The sequence below is a fragment of the Diadema antillarum genome, unplaced genomic scaffold (genome assembly GCF_040938485.1).
Source record: "Diadema antillarum isolate AM-2024a unplaced genomic scaffold, OU_Dant_1.0 scf00000053, whole genome shotgun sequence".
Classification (NCBI taxonomy): domain Eukaryota; kingdom Metazoa; phylum Echinodermata; class Echinoidea; order Diadematoida; family Diadematidae; genus Diadema; species Diadema antillarum.
In genome coordinates this window covers 1,713,088-1,730,001 of record NW_027270942.1, presented here as the reverse complement: position 1 = coordinate 1,730,001, position 16,914 = coordinate 1,713,088, and the positions used below count along the sequence as shown (strand labels likewise).

Genomic DNA, 16,914 nt, shown 5'->3' with positions numbered 1-16,914 from the left:
CATGTGTTTTTGTCACACATCACCCCCCTTTCATTCGCCAGTTCGGAGTTAGATCACGCGCACATTGATACAAATAACCGTTCTTTTTTTTTTTCTTTTTCTTTTTCTCAGTTGGTTAGGTACCTTCACTCGTCATCAAAGCAACAATAATACACAAGCTTGCCCGACACAACAATTTACGGAATTCATGTTCAAACAAAGAATGAACTTGCATTGACCGTTTGACCAGAATAATCCGTCGATCAACACTTTGGGAAGCATCCGTTTTATCGTATCGCACTGAATGCACTAACTCACTCTTTTTTTCCTATTGGTATTGTCAAATACCATGCTTGGCTGTCAGGTGGATGTATTTGGCAAGCACAGTTCATAAGAATTACATAAACCAGGGCTCGACACTAACGGTGGCCCGGGGCCACCAAAATTTCAGAAATGAAGAATTTGGTGGCCTGGTCGGGCCACCAGAAAAGGTCGGATATAACATTTGCCTTTGGGCCACCAAAAATAAAAGTTAGTGCGGACAAAAACGATCATTTTTTCTTGGTATCATAGATGCTTTATCTCAGTGAATTTAAAACCTAACACCCCTGTTCGTACAAATTCTCTTTTTCGGCTCATGCGCAAACTGGAAATCCGAACTGGTCTATATTTTGGTAACACATTTGCCCCTGCGACAATAATTGCTCCTATTTATTTTCATCATGTATCAAGGGTTAGGGTTAGGGTTAGGGTTGTGATAGGATTTTAGTTTTAGTTTGGTGTGAGGATTAGGATTAGGGTTAGGTTTATGTTTGAGGGTAGAATTCACGTTTGGCTTAGCTTGCAAATAATTCGCAGGAGCAAATGTCTTGGAACCAGCTTATATCTTCCACCAGGAACACATTAAAGGCATAATTTACCATTTGCAGATAAAAAACAACCCAGCATTAGTTCTTCAAAATTTGTAGTTCTAAAATGTAAGGTAGGAATAGAAACAACTAATGTAAAAAAAATTGAACTAGTATAATCGATGTTAAGTATTGTTAAATATGCAAAATGTAAAGAACAGTCATAACAAAAATGTTTCCAGACTAAACCGTCTGCAGGTATGGTTTAATGACAAAAATAATGATATCTCCTTATATTTTAGGCTTTATTGCAAAGATTTTATATGGTAGGATGTTTTCTGATACAACTGACCTACACATATGCATCAAAAGTGATATCTTGAACATTTTTAAATCACTGCTCCCAAAGGTAATAAGACCTTTACGACCCTGAAGTGTGGGGACACACCGTGCGATGGGATGGCTGGCTCGGCTCCGATGTATTCTGGAACCCCTGCAACGAATTGTGTACAGCTTTATCACTGATCTTGATGTAAATACTCACTCTACTGAAGAATCTTGACTGGAATTGAACGTTATCGATATGAGCGTAGTACGCTTAATACAGTGTATACAGTGTACATGTGTAATTTGCTGACGGGCAATTCTACTCTTGCAGGCTTGCGCTAGTCATGATTATCTATTGTGAGCAGCGAATGAATATTGATTCAATAAGGTCAATCTCTTCCCACGCTATTGGGTCTTAAACATTGTACTCTTGGGTAACAGAAAGCACATTCCACATATCAAGAGTATTCTTCATGAAGATGTGCCTGTGAAGGCATGAACCTTAAACCTTCCCACTGACGGAACAGTTCACAGTCCACTAGATCCCGACACCTCCATCATAAGTTTTGCATTTTGAGGTCTGTGATTCATTAATGAATACAAAATGTGCTTTGACAACTAATCCTACTGATTTTTTTCAGTCACAGAAAGCCAGAAGTGGGAAAGAATAGTGAGGATCACACAGAAATCATACATATGCAACTCTATTCATTGTTTAACTGCACACATTCACAGAAAGGCAGATAGACAAACATACACACATGGACTCTGTGTATACTCAGTTTTCATACAACTTGTCACACCAATCAAACGTCTGTCTCTGATTTAAAGTGCAAAACATATGGGCAGACACCCCTTTGTATAAGGTGGTAATCTGGCTGCATATGATTTATTCAACAGAAATCAATATTAATCGAGATCAACTAACTAATTGAGAATGCATATGTAGGCATATGCATGTTTGTTTGTTTGTTTTTTTCAATACAAACCCTAAATCTTCACTCAAAACAGATTCCAGGACTACAACTGTAAGAACCAAAACCACGCTACAATGTTTGAAACTGTGCCAGCAGAAATCAACTTATACTGTACATATGATTACAATTGTACCAGGTATATACAATATACAGGTATATTCACATACACACAAATATACATACAGGCATGTCATACCTTTTCTTTCTCTATTTCTTTCTAATTGCAATTTTGCTGTACAGTATGTCCCCCAAAAAATTACAATCAAATTTTTGCATTGATAACACCCAATATGATTAAACTGTCTAAATGCTACTTCAGGGTCTTAAAATATAACATCTTAGCTCTATTTTGCAGAAAACCCCATTCAATTTGGTTAAGCGGTCACAGAGAAATGTGGAATGTTGTAAAGCATGTCATGAGTCTGATTCTTCCAAGTTTAGCACTTCAATGCTTTTGTGAGTGATACAATAGACAGAACTTGGAGGGAAGAGATTCTTGACATCCCGTACAAAATTCCTCATTTCTCTTGGACCAATGAAGCAAATCGAATGGGGTTTTCTGTAAGATGTGGGCAGTGAGTTATAGTTTCATACCCTGAATTTGTACTTGGATTGATTCACTATCTTTAAAGATATCATTGCGAAGGGTCCCATTGTTATTTTTTGGGGGGACATACGGTATGATACCAAAGTGTAATTGCCACAGTGTTAACATACATGTACGAGCATGTGGTGCTTAATCGCCTTGTATATAAATGCTAGCTGGGATAGAATGATACGAAACAAACATATGGAAATGAAAATATCTTTTGCATAAGTGCAATTTTGCAACAACAACAAAAAAAAAAATGAAAAAAAAAATGGAAAAAAAATTGGGAAAAAAAATGGGGAGGGGGGAGTTCACCATTATTAAATCATTCTTATGCATTCAGAAATCAACAGATTTATACTTCTTTAAGAATAAAAATGCTTTTGAATTGAATGTCAGCTGTCAGCTTTACTTATGCCAAATACAAATACATTGTACTCACAAATCAACAGATTTATCACAAATCAGCAGATTTAGTACAAATCATGTCATTTGTTTCACTCTTGGTTATGAACCACTGCATAATTTACACAGTTGACAAACATTGTTTTTAATATGCAAGTCTCATTACATGGAATATTAGTAAATAATTTTTTCAATTGTCTTTTTTTTTCCCATGACAGAAAGTAGAAATGCCCCTGTGGCATCTGGTATGCCTCCACCATATCGCATCATTCTCCCAATAGTTCTACAGTACATATTACTGATGTGAGATGACAATGTCACATTGGCAGATAATCAGTATCTGGTCATTAAGCACCAATTTTCATGACAATATTTCATGCCACTTTCAAAACATCAAAAAAAATAAAAATAAAATGTTAACATCTTCGCTTCAGCTCATAGCCCAAGCATTCCCTACATACTCACAGTCAGGTAATGCACAATATGTTCAAAATCATATATTATACCCAGTTAAATTACACTGCTGAGAGTATACTGTACACGCCAAATATCTATCAAGATTCTTATTTTCGAGAATTTCGGGAGTCAGGTGCTATTTGCGAAATTAAAGACACGCGAAAATATTGACTCTGATCCTAATATGAGTGTGATGTGCACGTGTACATTTTTCTGTACAGTACTGTACTCCATGATTGCGAATGTAACCACTTGCGAAATTGTTGGGAAGTCTCCATTCGCGAAAATTTAGACTCAGTAATTATATGGCGTATACAGTACATGCAATCATTTCCAGGGAATGGAGAAAATTGGGTAATTTCAGCATAGAACAGTGTCATTTTACCATTCTAACCTGACCTTTGACCCTGGACCTTTGACTTCATGACCCACAACTTCAAAGAGAATCAATGTCAGGCAATACATGTACATGTATATGTACTAAATTTCGTGAAGATATCTTGAGCAATTTATAAGATAAGGGGGTGAAAAGTGAAATTTCAGCATTTCCACTTGACTTTTGACTTTATGACCCAAAACTATCAATAGATAATCTCAATCGGGTAATACATGCATACACCAAGTTTCACGAAAATACATTCAAGCATTGTAGAAGTACAGAGGGAAATGGTGAATATTTGCATTTGACCCTAAACCATTTTAGCGTGTCTACCCAGAAATTGATAGGCACAGCTTTGTTAACTCGTACAAACATATGCAAAGTTTTATTTGGAGGCCTCAAACGGTTCTTCAAACAGACAACACAAAAACATAATGGCCCGAATTCACGAAGGTGGTTTAAACTTAAACCATGGTACAAATTTAGACCATGGTCTAAAATAAGCGTTAAATAGGCGTACCAATACATGCGCGCATTAATGCCCGTATTCTTACTGGATGCCTGTTAGCGTACGCAATCTATCAATCATATCTACGCAGTAAAAATTTACATAAACCATGGTTTAAATTTAGACCACCTTCGTGAATTCGGACCAATGCCTCCAGTGCCATTTCAAGACAGCACCATAAAAAGCTCTACAATGTCTGTAAGTGTTTGATATGTTTCACTTCCAGACACGGACTGTTTTACACCCATACAACCCCAACAGGTAAGTTGTAATTCAGCGATACTGAAATAGCATCTATTAATTTAGAAGTATACAGAAATGTACACATGTTTGTTGCAGCTACTTCAACATTACATATCACGCAAGAATATGTATACTGGCAAATACAAATGAATGTGATAACTTTCACTGAACAGCTCATGGTACATTATGGGCACAAATATGTACAAAGCAGCATTCCTTTTGTCGAATGGATAAAGATATATCTCCAATTAATTTCCTAGCCTCTTCATTCAGTGAAGTCCGAGAGCTGCTTTGGTGCTCTGACACGCCTAGTGCGGGTGTTGGCAGAAGGCTGACCAATTTCCATGGGTTCCTCACAGTCTCCCAATTCTTCATCCATCCTAAGTGTGCTCCCAACCTTTGCTGTCGAGGCAAGATCCTCCTTCTCAACAGGCATCACTGGCTGCTGCCGAGGTGCAGCCGCAGAGGCAGCTGGAGTGGACGTTGGCAGGATCGAGGAGGAGAGAGGAGGGGTGGTCTTTAATGCTACAGACGGTGACGAAAGCCATGGCTTGGAGCTTGACGTCACCATCATTGTTTTGTGTGCTTTCGCTGCCCTCTCTGTGCTTGCCTTCAAGCTGCTAGACAAGGCAATGAAGGGTGCAGACGTGGACAGCTTGGGTTTCTGCGAGGCCGTTGCAGCAGGATCCACCGGCTTCGACACTATCTTAATGGTGGTGGTGGATGGCGAGGGGGATGGCTTATTTGACGGAGGCTTTGTGTCCTTCAGGTGTTCCTTTAGCTTTGACAGAGGAACTGTGTCCAAGTCCACCACAATCGGAGCAGAGGTATCTTTGGGAGCCTGCTGAGTGCGAAGCTTGGACAGGGGGATGGTGTCCAGATCAATCACGATCTTCCCTCGGCCAGTAGTCTCTGCTATGTTCCCTGAACCACTTGGTGATGCCAACGACACTGATACTATCTGGCCCGTCGATGACACTCCAGGAGAAGGCTTCGCAAGAGAAATCTCTCTCATCGTGGGTTTGACGCCAGACGGTGACTTGGTAGGGGGACTGGTTTTGTGGGAGCTCGGCGAGTCAAGCTTAGTGAGTGGAATCGAGCCTTTCTCAAAGTCTTTAAGAATCTTTGCCTCAGTGACTATATGACCAGTGTGAGTGTAACTCAACGAGGCAGTAGTCAGTGGAAAGTCGTGGAACTGCAGCTTTTGTATTGCTTGGACTTGTGCACTACGTTCGTCTTCGGAGGATTTCTTCACTATCTTTCCACCACTACTTGTGACATGTTGAGCGCCAATCAGACCAAGCATGGAAACATCTGATGTAACCTTTGAACTCTTGCCGCCACAAACTGCAGCAGATGGAGTACTGGATTTGACGCCAGTACTCCTTGCTTGTGCTGGCGATGCTTTCGTGGTGACTAGTGTCACACAGGTGGACTTGGCTGGTGCTGACTGGGCTGCTTTGAGTGCTGTGGATATCAGGTGTGGTAAGTGCATGGCCAAACTGGATGTCTTGACGTCTGAATTGGAGCTTACAGAGAAATGGACGCTAGAGGTCTTCCCTGAAGAGCCACTGGAAGATGCTGTTCCACTGCTGGAAGACGTACCTTTGGAATGGGTGGATTTAGTCGGCCCAGGACCTTTAACCAGCCCACTGTCTGCACTTGCAAGAGCTTGGCCAAAGCTCTGCTTCGGGGAGAAGACACCTTCCAGGACCTGCATTTGAGACCCTGTTGTCTCCTTCAGCTGACTACCTTGAATGTTAAAGCTTAGTCCATGCAGGAGACTGCTGTGTGACCCACTGGAGGATGTGCCCCTCATCTGCTGAAGCTGGGACAATGATTGTCCGGAGTCCAATGTGACCCTGCTGGTTGAAGCCTGCTTGGCCTTCCCATCTGTAGATGAAGGAGGCGTACTCGCACCAGAGGTAGCCGTCCTGGAGCTAGGAACACCTAACCCTGATGCCACCAGTGTGTAAGTGGTCGGAGGACGACCACGCTGTGTAGGAGTGTGCACTGACATGCCCTTGATTTGACCCGAAGAGGTCACAGTGGGTGAGGTCAAGGATTGTTCCCCAGTGATGATAGGGAGATCAGCAAGCTTCATCTGTTTGCGCCGCACTGTGGCTGGACTCTGGCTTTGGCTTCTCTTTGGAGCTTGTTTCACCACAATAGTTGTGGCATCAATTCCTGTTTGAAGAAATGCATGAGAGAGTGCTCGTGACATTTTACATCAAAAAAGTAACATAAGTATATCACATGTGTAGAAGGGAACTGACACTAAAAGCATTTGAGCAGTTTCAGTGTTGCACAGCAAGAAACTGCAAATTGCATTATCATTTGATATTTGACAACTTTGGCCAGAAAATGAAGAGGGTGAAGAAAGTAACTCCTGTCAGAAAGAGGGGCAAACTTCATAAAATTGCATGCCTTCAGCTGTGACATATTCACAGGGTACAATGTAGACACATGCCTGGTTATGTTCATTTGGATATGTGTTTTCTTGAAGTAGTAATTCAAGGCAAATTAATATCCCGGTGTTTCAGTGGATAGTCTGTGGAGATTACAGTGTAGGCCCATGACTTTTCAATTGGACTATTGGCTGTTTATAATGAAATTTCTCATATCTACTGAAACATGGACACTGCTATATCTTCATATCATAATTAAATTCAAGTTCAAGTAAACCCATTCAGACCCAGAACTCAAGGGGGCACTGTTAGATGATTTTGACATTAACACATCTGCCATGTTCTAAATGTCTGATAAAACTGATTTGTGCAGTAAATCAGCCAAAACTGGCCAAAATAATGTCAATAAAGTCTGTCTCTTAATTCAGTCAATGTTCCTGGCTGATTCAGCAAAATTTAAATGACTGCTGATCCTGTACAAAGGAGAGTACGCACAATATGCATCCATGATGTACTTTGATGGACAGTTAACTCTTTATGTGCCATGGTCTTAACCACATGCGTGCCACATTATTCCAAAACAGCAACATAATCATGCTTTGGGACGATATTCTGTTTTTCAAATCTATGTAACTTTTATAGATTTTTGTTACCCTAGAAGTGTAATAAGCAAAAAAGAAGATAAAATGCCAAGCGCTGCTTTGATGTAGATTGAATGACATGTCTGTGATTGTTTCTCTTCCACATGACCAGTAGCTAAATTATTGTAGATACATGACTTTTGCACTCAAAACAGTGACATAAACTTCAAATTAACTGGCAAATCCACTTGGAAACACTGTTTGATAGTCGATCACCACATAAAATGCAAGCTACATGTGATAGGAATGGAATCGCGAGAAACGCTTTCATTGTACTGTGGCATCATTTATTTATTTATAAGTTTGGGCGAGCTTGTGCATTTGAGCAGAATATACAAACTTGGCACAACCTCGACTGAGTCAGGAGTGCGAACATAGCACATAAAGAGTTATCTAGCTTATGATGATTATTTTGGTTATCATTATGCCATCCTACAGTGCCTTCTGGAATCCCAGGTTCCTACACCTTTAAAGTAACCCCAAATTCTGCCTTCCCTAAACGTTACTGAGAGTTAACAGTTTACCTTCCGCGGGTGACATTGTTCCTGTCCCAGCCATCTCTGAGCCACCAAAGCGCACTACCCCTTTGCCTTTAGTCTTACTCTCCTCTTTACTCTGGCTGGCTGCCCTGGCCAGGTAGGTGGTGTACTGCTTGGCTTGATTGGCGGAGGACAGAGCAGCTGCAAACGAGGACGTCTTCAGTGTCCCCGATGAAGGCGCGGCAGATGTGGCTGGCCCAGAAGTGCCTGGCTGTGCCATGGAAGAGGAGAAGGAGGAGGAGGAGGAGGAGGGAGAGGAAGAGGAGGGCTTTGATGACACCGTTCCAGTGGAGGTGACTGAGGGTGCCATGGTGGAAGCAGCAGTGAGGGCAGTGGCTGTTGTGGACGAGGTGGTAGTGGGTGTAGGGGCACGCGAGTCGCCCCCCTTTGGAGTCTTTGGAGTGGCAGGCAGGGTAGATATCCCATGCTGATAAAAGAAAAGCAAAAGTACCGACAACACAAAGGTTAGAAGGTGTGACTGGATGAATAAGTCATGCAAGTATGCAAGAAATATTTGACGTTAATTACTATAAAGCAGTCCCAGTGAAGATGTAAAAAAAAAAATCAAACAAACATACAGGTGAAATGTATCGCTACAACATAAATTCTCATTACAATGAAGTAAAAATGTAGGTCTCCAAATTTCACCCATATATCTTTATGTAGTTCAATGTTCATTTACAACAAATTTCAATACAATGTAAGAAAACTGCCGATCCCAAGGACTCGGTTATAATGGAAGCTGCTGCACCTGGAATGGGCTTGCTTATTTACAATTGCAAGTTTGGATGGCTGGTGAAAATGCTTGCCAAGATTGGTGCCTGGGCATATATAGGGTTAAACAAAAGTGTCACCAGGAAAAACTTGTACAATGTCAAAAATCCCCCATAAAAGATAAGATAAGGAAGATAACTCTTGTTATCTTCATGAGAACTAGGTATTGGCTGATAGCTCTAACCAACCTCAACAGGAGTAGAAGGGGTGCTGGATCGGCGGCCTGGGATGGGGCCCCCTACAGGAGGTGTCTTGCGCCCCTTCATCTCACCGCTCAGGTCCCTCTGCACCTTCTTCTTGCGCTCCTTCTCTTTCTTCTTGGAGTGGTGATGATGGTCCCCATCCCCCTCACCGGACCCATGGTAGGCAGCAGACAGTACCCCTGTCAGAAAGTCTGATATCTCATCCTACACATGCAAAAAAAAAATGAAAAACCAAACAAAAACCAACAGATAGATAATAAAGCATAAAAAAAGGAAGAAAACATTTCATTTGTATCGTTCCTGTTTGAAACTGAGTTGTGATTCCTGCCTCCTTTCTCAAAGCAAGAAAGGGGGAACCATAAAGAGAAGGGGAAACTATGTAAAACATAGATCTAAGAAGGACTACAAGCACATCTTCCACCATTTGGAATTTGCTTGTGATAAATCCAAAGGGTCTACCAAGGAACTTGTCTGGCTGACACTGTTTGTCAGGATAGTGAGTTGTTTTTGGAGTATTTTGAGATCACAGGGTCAAATGAATTAGGTCGAAGTACCCAACTTTTATTTCTGAAGCGTCTTTCCCAATTGGTAAAGGGTACAGTAGGTAGAAGGTCACATGGTAATCGATCATGTCCTACGTAGCTGTAGTATTTCCCAACAAGCTGCATGCAATTCATTCTCGCACTGAAGATCACATGATATTGCTTTTGCCTAGTTTGTGAGTGATTTTTAAACATTATGTAGTAACCATGATCAGATATGTTCTCAGAGTACAATACTGCAGGTGTACATTTTTGGCTAATATTTTCAAAGTCAAACAGCTGAAATCTGTTATCACAGCACTACTGAACCAATTTATTAAGCGTATGTGTCCATTTTGGAAGCAAATAAAAAAAAAATCCACAGTTTCTGCATGCACATGGATGCTATGTTTTATCCTCACAAAAATGATAAATAACCGAATTACGGTTGTAAAAGTCAGGAATAGAGGAGGGACTAATGATGCTGTGTTGTCAACAGAGGGCGTCCTATCTCACCAGGATGCATCTGTCCACCATGGTCTGAGTGATGCCCTCGTGGAGTTTCTTGGTCTTAGAGAGGCGGAGCCTGTCATCCGCCCCGCCCACCACCACGAGGGTGGTCTCAGCCTTCATGCGCTCCCGCAGATTCTCCAAGCCGTCCTGGTTGCACTGGCTCGACTCTTGGCCGATGGCGAAGAAGGTCGGAACTTTGCTGTCGAAGAGAGGCTCGTCCAAGTCCTGCATGCAATGAAGGAGAAGTACAGCACTAAATGCACTACTTCCCTGAATATGCCATATTCACAAGCACCTGCTTTCCCTAGGATATCCAACACACTGATGCATTGTTGTCAATGCCATCTCTTATATTTCATCTTCTGCCAGTGTTCTGGTTAGTTTTATACAGTGCACTCCCTTTATAACAAACACGGTTATAACGAAATTCCGGTTACAGCAAAATGAAAATCCTGGTCGCAAAATAATCAGCTCTACATTTTTTTATTGTTTATTTGTTTGGAATGACAAAGTTTCGATATAACGAAAGAAAACTGGCGGTCCCAAGGACTTCGCTATAACAGGAGTCCACTGTAATCACATTGCATCTCTGTTATGTCTGTCATTACTAATACTTCACCAATTTCAATGTATATAATGTAATTTCTGCTGTGATTATAACCGAGATAAATTCGAGTGCAAAGATTCCAAGCAGCTACTCGACTTGATAGTTTACTAAAAGCAGTTGGGTTTATAAAAAAAAACAACACACTCCAAGTCCATTGTTGAGGTTGGGACTGCTGCTGACAGAGAGACAAATCCGATGACCCTTGACCCCAAACTGACTCGCAGCCTCCCCTCCCCCCCCCCCCCCCCCACTCTAAAAGAAGAAATGTTCTGTGGCCCCTGCTTTGTAAATGGCAGCAAGTCCAACTTACCCCCCTGTCTCCACTCATTCCACGCATAGGAAGCCCAAGGCAGACCATAGCTGATACAGCTTCCACAAGGGACACCTAGATTGTGCAGTCATACAAGACAAGATGATAAATCAGTGGTGAAATAGGTGACAACGAGGAGTAAGAAAGGAAAGAAAGGGAAATTCATTAGACACATAAAAGGAGAGAGAGAAAAAAAAAAACTATGTGGGGAAAAACACTTTGACAATTGAGTGCAAATGCTGTGGAGTAGCAGACAAGCTAAGTTTTATACTCTTTGATCCTAACTTTTCTTTCTGTCTGATGCAAATAGGGTAATAGAGCAGCTAACCTCAGCAGATGAAAAAGTAAAACACATATTGATGTACTTTAAAAAGAAAACTCACACATTTCAGGGGCAAATACAAAATTACAATATTTTGGTTCAAAAAAGCAAAAATTATATTATAATCATATGCATGCTACATCAAACAAAAGGCAAACACAGATTATTAATTTTGATTAAGTAAATACATACTAGATATTGTCAAACGTACCAATTAGCAGAAGATACAGTATGCACGAGGGGGAAAAAGAGCGGCTGGCATTGAGATTTGGAGTGATGTCAATTGGTCATAATTGTTTGATATTAATACTGCGTCAGGAAAGAGACGTAGTTTTGTCATTTTAACGACATGAAATGTTGCACAAAGTGACATGTGACTGCATCATGTGATCATTCTGAAAATACTCCTGTCACCCCGTACAATCTTTTGAATAGGCCTAGCTTTAACATAATCCTTATTGTCCTTTATTCACTGTTTGGAATGTCTGCTGGAGCACTTTCTTTGCTGATCGGCACAACTGTCTGGAAACTAACTGCCAGTTCCTAGAGATTATCTAATCCCTCTAATCCCTAATTGTGTCACCATGGCTGTCCTGTTGGACTGAGGCACATTGTTAGGCCTGAGGGGGCTGGCTAACTTACAAGTATGTCACTTTAGGAGGAATACACTGAATACTGATGAAGCACAGGAAGTTATAGCCATTGAGTTCCTGAGCAATAAAGGGTTTATTTATTGGAAATGTGAACAAACCCATGAGGGATAATAATTTGTTGGTAAAATACTCACATGACAGGCTACGAGGGCTCCAACTGACCAGCCCAGAAGCACGATGGGCCTGTTGTGAAAATTTGTTCGCAGCTGTAGAAAGACACAACACGATCTCTTGAAGGTCTTTGGCAACAATACAAATCACTACCAGTTCATAGACATTTCATAAAAGATTGCAAATCTGTCATCTCCAGAAAAGTTTTTCCCCCATCTCTTTTTAGAAAGAGCACATGGCTTGCTCAGGATTCTGAAAATTGCAACTCCAAACAATATGAAACAAACAAAAACACAGAATCCAAACTAGTCCAACCCTCACTAGGAACAAAAAAAAAGTGTAATATTCCTGATTAGAGATGAATACTGTAGTCAGATTGTAACAATATGTTTGTTTGTTTGTTTGTTTTGTCATTGTTTTTTAGGTAATGATTCCACAATTTTATCAAATTTTCACTAAGGTTCCATTCATAATTATGAATTTAGATAACAACACCAAAGGAAAAAAAAAGGAAATACATTAACTGTAAACTGATCTTTAGACACCTTAGGTGCATAGAAATAAGACAAATGCATTGTTTATCACTTTTGTGCCCACTGCTACTAAATATGAGCTGTATCAATTCTAATTCTTTCATTACCTCAGACACCTTGGTGCGGACAGCTCCAATCATATGCTCCAGACACAGTGCAGCGGTGATCCCTGCCCCTCCTTCGGGGGCATGGACCGACACAGGCACCACTTTCCCCAGGTTGCCTAGCTGTGAGTTCCAGTACCTGATGCGGCGTGATGGGGGCATGGTGGGGTGGGTGGGGCCACTCGGAGCTATGAGGAGGATGGGGGCTCCTGGCAACTTTTTCTGTTTGAAGATCAAAGGGTTTAGAATATCAATATTTGAATATTTGAAAATATCAAAATGTCCACATTAAAATATCAAAATATCAATATCAACCATAAATGGTTGAATAAGTGAATATAACAAAATGTAAGGGAACATTTTACGGCTTGCCCATTGAGTATCCACTGAGATATTAAAGATCTCACTTTATCTATGTTTGTGTACTTTCAACTCTTTCTTTATTAAAATCAATACTTAACACCATTGCGGTCTTTTTTTTTTTACAATGTAACTTTTAATGCAATTCAGTTTTATGACTGCAAGACATGAATATCGTAATAAAGTACTATCTGACTACTGTATACGCTATAATTTTCGCGTACATAAATTTTCGCGAATTGCCACGGTCACACATTTTCGCGAGTGGTTAAATTCGCGATTGGGGGACCAGAGAAAATATGAAGTGGCAAAGAAAGTGTGAATTTTCAACTTACTACATGTAGCAAATAAGAATGATACTAGTTATACACTGCATGAAAAAAAACTTACCAAACTCTGCGAACTAGTAAGTTAGAATTCAACATTTTTGAAGTGGTTAGGTCCATTGCACTAGATTTCTGACGAGTGGTCCCCTTGCGATAATGGATTAGCTCTCTACAGTATTCGTAAGTAGACGTGGACGTGCTATATGTGACCATGCATCACAAAACGAACAAAAAGTCGCACCCCTTGATTTCACGTGAGGACTCAAAAAAGGTGAAACAGGTCAACCAAGTCAATATTTAGTTTTTCATATTTTCTTAAAGAGCTACCCTTCTTCTACATTATTCTTAAGTTTGGGATCATAAAATGAATGGGAAGGTGCATTGTCAGTAGTTTTTTTACAACCTATGTTTTGTAGAGTATTGAGATCAGGTATGTCTTAGAGGACCCTTTTCATTTCTTGATAACTCTTTGCAAACTCTTCACTTTCAAGTTTGATAACTTTTGAAGGGATAACGCTACTGCTTGAAAGTTGACATCAATCATGGACAGAATGTGTTGATAGAGCATGCTCAATTTCAATTTGATCTGATAATCCCTACATTGTTGTTTCTCCAGTGGTTTACATCCTGTTTTTGTCCCATTCATCACACAGCCAGCACGGTTTGGTAAAGATTAAGCGCTTGAATAGACACATATAGACCCTTTACTTCAGAGCCTCTTTTCTCGGTTCACACTTTTCCAGAGTGTGCGCTTTCTTTCCAATATTTAGAGAGGTTAGGAGAGTCCATTTGAATTGAGTTATACATCATTTTAAAGCTTAGAGTCTGCTCTTGCAGAATATGTCCTTAACTAAAAATCCATGTCTGGCGACTTTTTGTTTGTTTTGTGGTGCAGGGTCACATATGTACGTAAACAAGCTTAGCCAGTATGGTCTGTTCGGTAAGCCGTGACATGGTATACTAGTACTGAAATGTTCGTATCATCAAGGCAAGGGATTCATTTTTTAAGGTAATATTTTCGCGTGTTGTTAATTTCGCGAATAGCTCCCGACTCGCGAAATTCGCGAAAATAAAACCCCCGCGAAATATATAGTGTATACAGTATCTGTCTGTCTATCAATGGAGCGATGAGGGCAAGCTCCTTGGTAATGAAGAGAATGAGGTAACATTTCACAAGAAAAAGCAAACAAACATCTTGAGCAATTCATATACCATGCACCGTCAACTGTAATACATCTACCATCTCAAATGTTAAAATAAAACACACACTGAAAACTGTATTTATGATGATAATGGCTGAGTAGGAATAGGTATGAATCACTAAATACTGTAAAGCGAGAAATGTTCGCAGCATGAAATTTTCGTGAATTGGAGCCGACAGCCGTTCTCCCGGCATGAAATTTTTGCAAAATGCCCCTGGCATTTGAAACATACGCTGTATATGGTGAATATTTCATAAGGTCCTTATTTTCGTAAATTTGCAAGTCGGGTGCTATTCGCGAATAAAGACATGCAAAAAATATGGACTCTGATCCCGACACGAATGTGACTTGCGTGCATTAATTTTTCCATTTTACTGTACTCCATGATCACAAATTTAACCACTTGCAAAACCACTGGAAAGTCCCAATTCGCGAAAAATTAGACTTGCTAAATATATGGCATATACAGTAGTGTAGACAGAAACTTTCACATGCATTCTACATTCACAAATCTTGACTCTTGCAAAAATTCACAGAATTGAATGCACACAAACATTTCTGGTTTTACAGCATTATGCAAATTTTGCAGAATACCCTCAAATGCAACAATGGCAAAAATCCCAAAATACTCTGACATTTTGTGGGTTACCTGAGAATTCCTAGACAAAAAAAAAAGAAGAAAAGACAGATGGTTTCATAAGACTGAGTATGCAGTGACTATGAATCACTAAATATAATGGACAATGTGTCCAAAAGTGTTCTTGCAAAGCCTGGAGTGTGATAGGCCTACATATTATTCTATCACGGTTTACCTGTTTACACTATATTTCCCAATACAAATGCAAAACAGCTATCAGGTGCATTTATAAAGCAAAGTTAGCCCTCACTGAAATTAATGCAAACACACACATACAGATGTACACACACATCCAAGTGTGTTTGTTTTTTATGTATACATTGTACAGAGATATACTTAACAGAAACATATGAAAAGTGAAGCTTCTGATACATGTAAAATCTATTTCCTTGGATTGCCATATACATGTACAATTTGCAAGATTTGTGTTTTCCAGCCTAGTTCGGCCACTGTACCATTCCTATTTACACTGATCACGCTACATGAGTGACTTTTCAAACCCTCCCAGGTGTGTGAACATTGCCTCTGTCTTACTGGTTTGTGGAAGCTTTGGAGACCAATCGCAGGATCCCAGGGTCTCTTCAGCAGGAGTGACAGGGCCTCTGAGCTTGTGGTGTTCCCCCGGCCGGTGGTGGATGGGTGTATCATCTTGTCGATCAGAGCTGGTACCTGCATTGATTTAAAACAGAGTGGAATGGAGTTTAATAAAGGATACAATGTACATGGAATGTACGCTTAAAGGGCAATTCCAGAACATCTAAAAAGAAAGCCTGAAAAGCAAGGGCAAAATTTGATAAGCACAATGGTAAAAAGTTGAGCAAAATTGGATAGAAATTACAAAAGTTATGAAATTATACAGTTTTGCTAATTTTCATGGAAAAAAAAACTTCTTGAACAGTCAACATGAACGTACAAATGAGTGATGTTATCACCTCATAACTTGCCATACAGTTTGTACGCAAATCTTGAAATTTCCAGTCTTTTTGTTCAAGTGCAATTATGCCCCGGTCTCAAATCCTGATATATGTGCATAGTCATTATTCGGAAATAACTCAGCCAGGAATAACATTATGTTACACCCTCCAGAGCGCACAGACACAACAACAATATTTATTACCTCCACCAAGGGAGGAGGTTATGTTTTCGTTACCGTTGGTTTGTGTGCTTGTCCTTGTGCAAAATAACTCAAAAAGTAGTGAACGGATTTGGATGAAACTTGCAGGAAAGGTTTAGAATGATACAAGTAACAGATGATAAAATTTTAATAGTGATCCGAGATTTTCTTTTTTTTTTTTTTTTTTTTTGGGGGGGGGGGGAATTTATGAAGGATTTTTGATATTTTGGCAGGTAGGGTCAATGAACTTGGGAGTTCAGGCTGCACGTATTTGAGGTTTCCATGCGCGCACTAAAGTGCGTGCTCCAGTTTCTGCTAGGGCAAG

The 16,914-nt window shown here is 40.2% G+C and overlaps 1 protein-coding gene across 1 annotated transcript in view; it reads right to left on the bottom strand.

Moving 5' to 3' along the window:
- Positions 1-4,605: 4,605 nt before the first annotated feature.
- The window catches only part of LOC139715646 (uncharacterized), a 29,558-nt gene continuing 17,249 nt past the window's right edge, over positions 4,606-16,914 (bottom strand). Inside the window, exons 6-13 of the mRNA XM_071627204.1 lie at positions 16,010-16,144; positions 12,954-13,172; positions 12,337-12,408; positions 11,228-11,302; positions 10,314-10,535; positions 9,262-9,480; positions 8,285-8,726; positions 4,606-6,898 (exon numbers count right to left, since the gene is read on the bottom strand). Of these exons, the coding sequence (XP_071483305.1) occupies positions 4,977-6,898; positions 8,285-8,726; positions 9,262-9,480; positions 10,314-10,535; positions 11,228-11,302; positions 12,337-12,408; positions 12,954-13,172; positions 16,010-16,144 (3,306 nt within the window). The 3' untranslated portion in view covers positions 4,606-4,976. The remainder of the gene's footprint in view (positions 6,899-8,284; positions 8,727-9,261; positions 9,481-10,313; positions 10,536-11,227; positions 11,303-12,336; positions 12,409-12,953; positions 13,173-16,009; positions 16,145-16,914) is intronic.